Below are 12,215 nucleotides of genomic sequence, written 5' to 3'. Positions count from 1 at the left end.
TACGAGAAGGCTCATCACTACCCGATGCCATTTTGGGAGGCAGAACGTGAGGTTCATACCACAGTTCATTTGAAAGCCATATCAAACAGAGGATTGTTTAAGACCAAGATCAAAGCAATTTCTGCTCAAAAAATATCACTAGACTATAGAAACATCCTTGTAAAATTTCTGCTTTATGCTAACAATTATTTCAGCAGTGTCTGGAAATAAAACAAACACAGTGCACAATGGGCAGAGGCATATAAAAATGACATTTCAGGACTGTTGTGGTAACTCGTGTACCTTGTTTTGTATTACATGCCACAGGAATCTGAGAGTTTAAATCACCCTGTCAGCCAGAGTTTCATCACTTGCTGTACAACAACAACAGCAAAAAAATAAATAAAGATTCTTAAAAATAATCTAATAAAGGCTAGTGAGGATGGGAGCAACTTTCTGATTATATTAATGCACTTCAGAATAGAAACTTTGTGCTTAAAATATTTCCAGCTAAGTGGGTTCCTGAGTAGTTCCTGCATTTAAACAGTTGCAACAACAGGCACTGTGATCATTAATCTGCTCGTAAAAATAGTTTTGATTTAAATCTAATGATTAATCACGTCAATACTACTCCTACACTGATTTACATTCATTATAGTCCACCATGTAATTTATATATACAATTATTTGGACTTTTAATAAGACCTCTAACATTAAAAAATTTAAATCTACTCTTCTACAATGTTAAAAGTCCCATCGACAGGCAGAGAGGTTGAAATGTGTTTTTCCAGCGCTAACACTGGCTCTTGGTTCAGTAGGATTGTATGTTTTTAACTAAAGCAAGTACACTTGTGTTTTCTACGGAGCGCAGATAAAAGAAGGAGATGCCTGGGAAAGATAAAACCATATATGTTGCTCTAAATGTTGAGATATTGAAAAGAAGCAGCGTCTGTATCAGCATTAGTTTTTACGCATCTACTGCTTACTTTTACTCCTGTTACTCCAAGCTTAAAATCATTTCTTATGCAGTTTGCTGTTTTCTGCAGCACACATTTGACAATATATGTTGAAGCAAAGTCTGCTCGTGTGTCGCTGAGGAGAACAGTGCCACAATGAGTTATATTAAAAGTTAAAACAACATACGCATAAATTGCAGCTGAACAAATAGTTTAACTACATAATGAAATACAATTTTTAAGAAAGCACTTTCTACTAGTTTCTGTTGTGTTTGCAAAACGACTGGGGAATAATATCACCGTAACTTAACAGTAACTGCATATTATTTCCATTTCACAATCAAAATCTTTTCAACTCGCTGTTATCATGTACTTATTTAGTTGTTATATATTCAAAGTCATAAAACAGAAAAGAAAATATTACATTGCTATTCCACATATCTTCTGGGAAATATGTTAAAACTATTTGGGTCATTTTGTCAAATTTCAAGCAGATGGAGAAGTCATTTGTTTGTCTGATTGGGCCTTGTTCTTATCTCTGCCTTGTACAAAAATGTACCAAATGAGCTGGTTTAAAACAAATGTGCAACAGAGGTTAAGACCACTTAGAAGCAATTGAGACAAAGGTGGCAACGTTGCTCACAAATTTGTCACTGTCTTGACTTTGCGTTGTAAACGTCCCTACTGAATGAAAGCCAAAGTCAAAGGTGAAGATGTTTGGATTGGTATCAGATCCTGTAAGATGTTCAAGAAAAAACAGCTTGAGAGAACTATCAGATTTTCTTTGAGTGTAAGTAAAAGCACTGTAGACACTGTTGTCTGTCTACAGTATGTTTTAAAGCCATTTTTACACTTTTACACAACAAAAGTTACCCGTACATTACTTATTAAAGACTGCTCTCCTTCTATGTAAGTAATTTATGTGAAACTTCAGCCACAAAAAAATCTCACATTGCAATCTGGATCTTTTAAATGAAGAGAAAAGAGTAGTAGCTAAACGTACCAATGTCAAACAAACTTAAACCTTAAAATAACCATGGCCCATTGCCTTTTCTAGTATGTGAGTACGGTATGGTCCAAATATTTCTCTACAGCACATAACTACAACACAACACTTTTAACTTTATTCACTCCCCTTATTAGAGCAGATTGCTTATCGTCTACTTCACAGAGCGTCCATATAGCATAGCTGACAGCAGTAAGGGCGAGCTGCACACATAAACCCCTCACTAACACTTTCCTACGCTAACCAGCTGTCCCCCTGTGGTTTCAGACTCGGCCAAACCTTTGAAATGTCCTTCAAGGCGTGAAAAAACAACATGCACACTGCTTTGGGTAAAATCCTATTTGTACACTATAATTACACTTTGAAAAGTTGCAAAGTCTAAAGTTTCAAGACCTTGACTTTTTCTCTTCTCATTTCGGATATTGATTGGGCTCTAAAACACATGTAAGGTTCGCTGCTCTACAGAACAAAGAGGTTTCTCATTACGTGCCGCGCCTCAGACAACTTTGGATGTTTCAGATTTGATTTACTCGTGTTATCAAGGGAAGCAATCAGAGGAATTCAGTCGATATTTTTCACAACTGTGGAACCGCCGTTAATGCGCTCTTAAAAACAAAGCTACAGGCACTTTGAATGTTCTTATTAACGAGATAGAGGTTTGGAGTGATAGGTGTCCCCAAGGTCTTTCATGCCGAAAAGAAAGAGAAACATCAGTAAAGCCTGTCAGCATACCACTGCGGTATGGGTTCCATCAAAAAGTAACTTTTTAAAAATTCTAAATCACCTTCGAAAATACATCCGTCATGTCAGAAGTCATAAAGCTCCAGTGAAGTAAATTAAAGTCATTAGAAACAAATAATTACACACAGCGCATATGCCAAAAAAACTGGTGTTTAGAAAAAATGTTTACAGGCATAATCAGTCAATGCCAAAAGAGAAAGATTAGTCCAGACAAAATTTGTTCTGTTGGCTGCATAATAAACATAATTACCCAGCAACATTGTTTTCACAGAAACAAACAATAACCAACATGTTAGTTTTGGCTGCAGTGCTTGTGTAAATGAGAAGAATTCCACGTGAAATTGGTGTACCATTAGTACCGACCCTGTGATCATGAAATCAGTTTTACTAATGTAGACAAGACTCAAGTACAAAAAAACCAAACCATTAAATCAGTGGTTGAAGCCTGGGTCTTGGGTCTGTTATAAAGCATGCCTTTCTGATGAAAAAAAAAAATACTCCACTGTGCTTTCTTTTATTGCAGGTGTCATATATGGTATCAATAATCTAAACTGACCTTTTCCTGTGTTGCTTGTTTTCTATGCTGGGGGATGCAATGAGGGAGCCAGATGTCTGGGGCCACTCCTCCGCACAGTAATCAATAAGTATGTCCAGCTCCATATACAGCAGGTGCTCAGTCCAGCTGCTTTGAGTAGACAGAGTGAAATTGGACACACATGCATCATTGTTATTCATGCACAGTCGGAATCAGGTTTGTACGATGCTAAACTGGACACACAGGACTAGTTTCATGGAAATGAGTAGTGCACTGATGAACAGCTCTCGCTGGACATCATACAAACATATCAATACATATCATCAACATACATTATCAAAGGGAATGTAGATGTACAGGTTAAATGAGAAAAAGACTGAATGAACGCCTGTATTAAATTAGTGTCTCAAGATGCACAAGCAATAATAGCAACCTCATACAATTTATACTAATCCACAATATATCGTAAACTTACTATGTATTATATTACATGCTTATATATTTTTTATCACTATAATACTACATACTACAGTCATAAAAATGAACTTATTAAACTTAGGAGATGAAATCATTGGACGTTAATAAGTCCAAGTCGACGGGCTACGGCCTAGTTTCTTTGAAAACACTTCTAATACTTACTGAGACAGACTTGGCAGTAAGGCTTTTGTTGTTACTTATAAATGAGAATACTACAGTGTTAGAATAGGCTTATGTAGCGGGGGAAATAGAACCATTATATGAGAAATACTTCCACACTTCTAAATTTTAACAGGTGTGCGTCAGCTCAAGTGCTTACTGACTCCGCGGAGAGTGGACGATCTCGCGATAACGCTGTGTGGTTACCAGGGGAACGAGAGCCTGAAAAGTTGTTCCTGTCTGCTGTGTTTTCTCCCAGTGAAATGAATGTCACCGGATTTTCGATGGTGCTTTTATTTTTGACTGTTAGCCGAACGTACGCTGAGTATCATCGCTTATGAAGGAAATGTAGAGTCATATTTACGTGTTTTGCATTGCTGTCCATTCACGGCAAGGTGGGTGCATTTATTGGCTAGTTGGCGCTAGCTGCTAAAGCTATAGTAGCTAAACCTGTTGTAGTCCCCGTTCTTCCATAGAAGGATAGGTTTAATTAACAGAAGCTTTTGAAATGTTTACTTTATGCAGCCGTTTTTGACGTGTGGTGGATTAAAATTGGCTGGAAACATTATTGAAGTCATATGGGTTTTCCACTTTCGCCTATGGGCTAAAGCATTGACGCTTCGCGCTAAATTTCAATAACATGAGTGAGTGTTGGTTTGTACTCAAAGCAAGGGCTACTGCTCGTGTCATGTTTTTTTGCTCAGTGACCTACTCAGCGCCGCTGCTCTGACAGTTTCGTGTCATCTATGGACGTTGTGTGGGAGGCAGATATTGGTGGTGTGAGTTTAAAGATGCTTTTAATTCTTCGCAGGTACGGTCATCAGAGGAAGCTTTAGACGACATTGCCCAAAATGCCGTCACCACAAGTTCTCCAGCCGGTTCTTAAAATGAAAGTAGACGAGCTATTTCTCAACTGGTTGAGTGATCCTACAACTCAGTCAATACTCAGAAATTATCTTGATCTAATCAAAAGTGGACAGCCTATTGAATTAGGTACTGGGGACGTTCCTGATAAAAGGTCGTTAAGCTTCAATGAAAACAACAATGTGGCATCACAGAAGAACCTGGCAGAGAAGAGGCCTGCTCCCTTAAGTACACCTTTCGGCACCCCATCTACCAGTACCCTGCCTTCCCGAAGTAGCAGTAACACCAGAATGACTGGACCAAGTGGAAGAGTACTACGGAGATCTCTCAGCACAAAGAAGGTAAACTGTGTATTCGAACAATAACTCCAAAAAATATTTTCCATGTTTTTTAGTAAGCATTTAACTAATTGTTGAAAAATTTAGCCAAAAGGTCTTAAGGTGCCACAGGAAAAAATCCACAAACATACTAAGATCCACTAAACAAGGAGTTCTGCATTGTGCCAGCTGTTAGTCCGTTTTTTTGTTGTTTTTTTTTATCCTAAAGGCATTACACTGCAGACAGTTTTTGATTTACTAGTATGAAAAACAAGGTGTGCCACCCTGTTCTTTTTCTTCCTGAAACCACCTTGAGGTACTTGAGGGTGTGTTGCACAATGATTTGAATATTTTAAACTCTTTGCATACCGATAGTAAACATGTATTTAAAAGTCGAAAGGGGAACCTCTCTTTGCTTTCTGGTAAGCCAACTATAAAGCAATCCTGGCTTGGCATTTTTTTACACAACAGCTTATCAGTCTGGTAAGTTTATCTTTATAGTTTTAATGCACTTATTTGTATGTTTAACTGGCAGTTTATCTGCATATCTTTTTAGTATTGTGCAATCCATACAGTAACCTGAAATTAAATCCATATTTGCACATTTAAACCAAGGTTTTCGTGGCACAGAATGGGCCTTTTGGTGGGGCAGCAGCAAAGCGAGTATGATGTGGAACAGGAAATGCAGTCTCTATGTGTCACCTTATTTGATAGAAAACTATGGGTTTTCTTGTTATTTCTGACCATTTTAGGATCAAATAATGTTTATCTGGCTCATTAAACTCTAATTAATTAAACTAGCTGAAATCATAAACTGTTGATTTTCCAGTCAGTAATGACCCGAACAACTGCTATGCTATTGTGAGTTAAATGAATGACGTACAAACTTAATGTACTTGCAAAAAGGACATGTCTGAGCTTGAAATTCTGGGTCAGTGTTAAAAATGCTAATTTAGCCAAAAGTGGTAGAGTTTTTGGGGCCTTTTTTGTTGTTGTTATTGTTTAGTTTTCCTTTTTGCAACATGGAAACAAGGGAGAAAAAAGAAACTTCCCTCTTCATCACACTTTATTAAACAAGATCTAAAACAACTTTTAACCAGTGCAACACTGATGCAACACACTAGATAAACATTGGCTTCTGCCACTGATAATTTACTTTAGCATCGAAATATCTCACATGAAAAGTTCGTAAACATTAATGTTATCCTCCTCCTAGTTACTTTTTTCCAATCTAAAAAAAAAATTCTGTTTTAGTCATAAGTTGAGCTTTGTCATACAAAGCATACATGTCCCGTTTAATGCTACTTCTAAATGGACATAGTGTGGATTTCACTTATATTTGCTTAACATCTGTCTTTGCATTGTTTTTTTTGTAATTCTTTTTTAAATTCTGTATTAACACTGATTTAATTGTCAAGTTTCCCTTACTTGTATGTTCTGGGATCTCTGTTTGCTCTCACTGGCCACAAGAGGATGCTGAGTGACCTACAGCATCAAAGACATTTAGAGGCTGTCCACTCTACCCAGTCACAGTGGAGCCTTCTTGTCTGTAGGCGTATGTAGTGATTATTAGTCAAATACTTTCCAAATGTTCAGGCCTCACCCATGAATTAGTGTGGTATGAGAAGTGGGAGTGTCTGAACCTAGCCTGTCCCTGGCGCTCTGGTTACTTCTTTCAGTCTGTGTGCTGTACTTCTTACTGTGCTGGGTCCAAGGTGCTTTGCTTTGGATTGTTTAGATTATGGCCTAAAAACAATCTACACAAAATAGTTAGCTGCCCGTAAATATTTTGTATATCTGCTCAAGGACTCATAATCTGTTAGGATGAGAAGTGCAACGTGAAAGCCTAGAGTAGTGATAGATTGTGGACATTAGTGCATGTGATGACAGTGAGACAGCCTGAGACAGCTGGAGGCATATGGTCCTCAGGACCCCACCTCCTACATGTTAGTGACATGCTAAAGAGGTGCATGAGGAGATCTTCAAGTAGACATGTAAAATAACAGAGCAGGAGAATGAGATCTAATGTTTGTTTCAACTTACATGTTTATATATTAGAAACATGACTAGCAGGACCAGTTGTAGCACTAGTGGTAGTATGTTATAAAATAAATAACTATGCTTAACTATGGTCTTACAACTTACTGCACAGCCTTATAGGCACAGATAAACAGCGTATTTCAATAGAGGACAATAAAATGAAATTAACTAATTAAATGTCCATCAGTTTTATCTATTATAAATTTTGGGGTTGAGGTAAAACCTCATTCTTCATAGCTATAGTTGATTATTTAATAGCCTGACCACAAGAGGAAGTGTGGATTGTAGAGTCACTCTTTGAAACTAGAGTAATCGATTATCTTTAACTGTCTATCAGGGGCTTTCTTTGTTTCTGTTCTTTATCTTGAGCCTTAATCATTTGAACAGTTGGAGGGTTGAATCTAAACTTTTGGATATTTGCATACATACACACACACACACACGCACTCTCACACACCACTGTGAAATTTGCCCGCTAATGCCCTCTCTCCGCTGATCAATCAGTTATAAGGCAACTGCTGGGCAGTTTGTATATTCTGCTGTGATGTGTCATGGCATGTGGCCACACTGTGTCACTCAATATTAGAGGGATTGTGAGGGTGAATAAATGCAATACTTCTATTTTAAGACAACAAAATGAATTCCTGCATACAGATGCATTCTTCAAAGGATTACTAAAAAATTCGATTTATGTCACACTGATGCAGCCTGGAACAGCTGGTCTGACTTTGACATCAGACACTGATATAGATAGCCTTGGTTCCCTTGTGCTGGCATTGGATACCCAGAACTCTGCCAGTGAGATGAGGTGTGGCAGCACATTCATCTTCTGCGTAATTTCCTTTGAAACTGCTTCCATTAGATGCTGCTCATTGTCAGGATATGTAGTCGCAGGTCTTTTATTTACACTATGTACAGTAAATATCAGCTCTCCCGTGAATGCTTGGCTTTCAGAGCTGCTGTGTAGCTCAACACGTAAAATCACTTCAGTGTTAGGAGTCCAATTGGTCAAACAGTGAGTTATTGAAATATAGGGCAGTGAGAGCACATTGCATTTGAGGGTTTCACTTTTTTTTCTGTTCTCCGCATCTGCATTTGGTATATCGTGCATTTCTTAAGACATCTTTTTAAAACATGCTTGGTTGCACTCAGCAACATAGAAGCTATTTGAAGCAGGGGGTCTGGGGTCACGTTATCAGTTGTCTGACCTGTCAGAGAGCACCAGGTGTTAAAGTGTTTCCCGCAAGTGCTATTATTTTGGAGTCTCAGTCATTTGTGCGTCAACGTTGTACAATAGCAAATGTTGTTTTTAACTAGTACTGTGAGCTTTCTGTAAAACTACAGGATGCATTGAAAGCATATTTCTTCAGTGGTGGCATCTCCTACTTTCATGAGATTTGAATATCTTGATAAAAAGTGTAATTGTTTGACATATTATTTCCTATTACCTAGTTATGCCATTAATGTCAAAAAAGTACGGTACATCAACATTTTATCATCCTGCTTAAATATCTTATGGTGCCAATAGAAGAAAAAAACTTTACAAACTTCATTTACAACCTAATCTTTAAACAAACAGACTGCAGTGCTGTTATACAAGTACCGGTGTGCCTGTGTCTCAGCTACAGCTTCTTCCTTTGCTCTACTTCTTGTTCATATTGGTTACATTGATTTTCATTCAAATATCTAGGTTAGACTGCTATGACATTTGTTACTCACATCATGTTCTGTCTGTGACCACTGTGTTATCAGTTACTCAGTTGAATGTCTGACAAATATTCACATGTATCCCAAATCCCCATCATAGATGGTCTAACTCAAATCCCAGTTGTGGGGATTTGAGTTAGAGCTTTCTGGATTTCACTGCAACACTGGCTTTGTTCTCATTCTGTGAACAAGCTGTGGCTCTACCAAAGGGTTGTGATGGTTTAAGTCGCCACTGATTGGATGTAGAAATCATGTCACTGTCAGATAGGATTGGTGGGTTTGGTCTCTTGAATATCATAGTTGTAGAGTATGAGTCTGCTGAAGCCCATCTAAAATCCACCTTCATCTTGCCATCTGAGTGCTTGAAATGCTAACACGTAGATCTGCCAGAGGTCTCTAACAGTGAACAGTGTGTTTCATAATCTCATCTGTAATTCGGTTAAGTCAACATGACTTAACATATTGTTGTGTACAAATCAGATTTCACAGTTTAGAGATTGGACACATTATGGGGTCAGCTTGAGTTTTCCTGCTTTTCTGTTTACTAAGTGACCCATCAGCCCGGGGATGTTTAGCAGCTTGTCTGTAAGATAGTTGCCTCTCAAGGTGCTGTTCAGACAACTTTCCTGGAGTGGCCCTAAGATGATTTAGTTTGTTATAGCGCCTGCTGGAGCTCGTCTTATCTAGTTAATTAAAAAGCACAAACTTTATACAGAACCTGTGCACCATCACTTCTCACACCCATGGGGTTATTTTTACATGTGTAAAACAACACATTGTTATCCCTGCTGTGTCGTGATGGCTCTGTTTATGGAACAGACTTCACATTTTGTTTGCTTATGCAAAAATAGACTGAACAGTAGATGAGAGTTCAAGCTTGAATCTGGTCAAGGGTTTGTTGGGGTGTTTTTGTTTTGTTTCTTTTGGTTGTGCTTTCCTTTCTACGTTTCATTTGTATTGAGAGCATCAGCAAAAGGCAGCTGATGTGAAATGAATGTATACAAACAGCTTATCAAGCAGCAGCAGCATCCTGTAGGGAAGACGCCAGGGACTGGGACTGAGCAGAAACCAGTGGAAAACTGTGGAGTCCTGTCATCTAAAAATACAGTGGGTGTGCTTTTAGTTTCTATGGACAATGCCATTAACAGATACAGGTTTATTTACATAGTCTTCTGATGCGGACATTTCTATGACATTTCTGTTTGATTAGCTACTTGCATGAGAAGGTGTTTAGGCGTTGGGCTTTGCCCTGTCTACAATCTCTGCAGTCAACGCAACTCTACAGCTGTTAGATCAGTGCGTTTATGGAGAATTGATGTAATTGCCGTCATTTCAGGATAACAGCAATCGGAAGTAGATGTTTGTTTGAGGACTAAAGATACACTCATGTTTTTCCAGATCTAGTTTCTTGGATTGCCCAAACAGTGCTTGGTGGTGCTTTTAATAGGCACGGACTGGTTCGGTCATCAGTCTTTGAATTTGGCATGTCCCGTTGCCTCGCTCTGTTGCCCATCAACTATAATAAGATGTGGAATGGCTGGCAGCCTAAGCTTGCGAAGGGAAGGCAAAACAAAAACCACCAGAAGACAGCATGCAGAACATATGGGGAAAATGTATGGCTGTCTAGATATGATCTGATGAGTGGACCCTTGTTTTCTGTCATTAAATAGTAAATACCCTTCTTATTTACTTTACATACCCATGCATCAGTAGCTTGTTCTGGCTCAATCTCTTTTTGTGATCTATGCTTGGAGGCAAATTTAGTGACAGTAGAAGTAATATGCAGCTTTCATTATATTCCATCACTTCAGGGGTTTATTCTGAATTTTCTCATTAGCACCCTGATGCCTTTTAAAGAATAAGGGGGTCAGTTTCCCAAGTTTTTTGTTTTGTGGAAGCTTTCAGAAGGAAAACCATTTAGCTTGAACAGTGTGACATTGTCATATGGAGATCCATCCTGTAGTTGAACTCTGGCGACTGCTAGCTGCAACAACAGGTCTGTCTCTTTACATAACCTTCAATGAGGACTCAGGAATGCAAACTGGAAAGGGCAGATCCATTGAACCCCCTCCCATCCCACACATACACTAGGTGACTCCCACACACATGCACCCAGTTCTTCCTTATCTCCCCAGCAGCTTTGAGGCAAGGGCTCCCTGACACTGCTGCGTCTGTGTGTGTGCGTGTGCATGTTGGGTAGAGGCTGGGACAGAGCAGCAGGCTGAGCTGAAATTGTGAGACCAGATCTGGAATGGGAGAGAGAGTCACAGTAGCAGCTGCTCTCATGCATTAAGTGGCTCTCACTCAAACGGAGGACAACCACAGGGACATACGCACAGAGAAGCTTCACTGCTTCCACTGCCTTTTAACTTACAGTGGTGACTGCATGGTCAAGGGGATAACGCTGGATTGAGTGTTGTTTATGTTTATGTGTTCCTCGTCCTGTGTGGAGCGAGGATGAGGATGAAGGAGCTATCCCTGCGTCAGGACCCTGACCTGAGGAAGGAGCTGGCTCTGCTGGCACGTGGATGTGACTTTGTTCTGCCCTCTCGGTTTAAGAAGAGGCTGAGAGCCTTCCAGCAAGGACAGGCAGGTGTTTGTGTGAGTGTATGCTGTGTCAAACAGGCTTTGCTGGCCTTTCAGTGAGGGGACAGGTCTATTAATGTTGACTGGTATTTATGGGCTTACTTTCTTGGTATTCAGATGTCACTGTAGCACAATTACTAATTAAAGTACAATAACGGATTAGGCAAATAAAGGCAAAGTAGTAGTTAAGTCTTTTTCTGGGCATATTGTAAACTTTGCTTTCACGCACAGCTGTGTCATGTGAAATATTGTTGTGCAATCAGTTCTTCTTTTTGTTAATGAAGGTATTCTTCATTTGTACGGAGATGTAGGAAATTTAAGCGTACTGGATGGTGTTTCATCTTTTGTGGTATGTTATGCACAGCTGCCTCTCTGTCCTCTTTCAGACCACATCATGGGGAATATGTAAAATGTCATGTGGCTTAGCAGTTGTGCTCAAGAGCTTTGCTAGCGGTTAGCATGAAGTGAGAGAAAGAGGGGACAGTGCGGGGCAGGGCAACGGGAGATGTTTATGTCCTTTTATAGCCATGGCTCACACCAACACAGTTGACAAGAGCGGAGGATCAGCAGCATTCATCATTTATTAGAGTACAACAAAACATTTTCAGACAGTACTAACAGTCATATAAGTAGAAGCTGGCAAGGAAAGATTTACCATCCTGTTATGTTTAGATCTGTAATTTAAGGCCTTTCTAAGCTATTGTTGAATGTTTTATTGTTACAGTCATGATGTTACATGGAGACTTAGTCTAATAAACTTTGGGTAGAATACATGTTTGACCAAAAGAAACAGCAAGATGTTATTTTTGGTGTCTTAACTGAGCAAAGTGTGGGTGTGTTTATGTAGT

The 12,215-nt window shown here is 39.1% G+C and overlaps 1 protein-coding gene and 1 long non-coding RNA gene across 4 annotated transcripts in view; one reads left to right on the top strand and one right to left on the bottom strand.

Annotated features, from left to right (window-relative positions):
• LOC147311252 (uncharacterized) overlaps positions 1–3,995 on the bottom strand; it is an 82,897-nt gene extending 78,902 nt beyond the window's left edge. Inside the window, exons 1-2 of the long non-coding RNA XR_015125315.1 lie at positions 3,857–3,995; positions 3,239–3,367 (exon numbers count right to left, since the gene is read on the bottom strand). This is a non-coding gene — a long non-coding RNA (uncharacterized LOC147311252). The remainder of the gene's footprint in view (positions 1–3,238; positions 3,368–3,856) is intronic.
• A 58-nt stretch (positions 3,996–4,053) lies between these two features.
• The window catches only part of ppp2r3b (protein phosphatase 2, regulatory subunit B'', beta), an 18,556-nt gene continuing 10,394 nt past the window's right edge, over positions 4,054–12,215 (top strand). For 2 of the 3 annotated variants that reach the window (XM_086265463.1, XM_086265464.1), the window contains exons 1-2: positions 4,054–4,248; positions 4,665–5,058. In XM_086265463.1, coding sequence (XP_086121589.1) covers positions 4,705–5,058 — 354 coding nt within the window. In that variant the 5' untranslated portion in view covers positions 4,054–4,248; positions 4,665–4,704. Of the gene's footprint in view, positions 4,249–4,664; positions 5,059–10,953; positions 11,371–12,215 lie in introns of those variants that run through there. The other variant, XM_086265465.1, reaches the window with a different exon arrangement.

This window comes from Aulonocara sp. 'chitande type north' Nkhata Bay, linkage group LG16 (genome assembly GCF_057382095.1).
Source record: "Aulonocara sp. 'chitande type north' Nkhata Bay isolate Kocher_YH1m ecotype deep benthic linkage group LG16, A_spYH_male_GT1.1, whole genome shotgun sequence".
In the NCBI taxonomy this organism is placed as follows: domain Eukaryota; kingdom Metazoa; phylum Chordata; class Actinopteri; order Cichliformes; family Cichlidae; genus Aulonocara; species Aulonocara sp. 'chitande type north' Nkhata Bay.
Note: the sequence above shows the minus strand (reverse complement) of the source record. Positions and strands in the feature narration are given on the sequence as shown.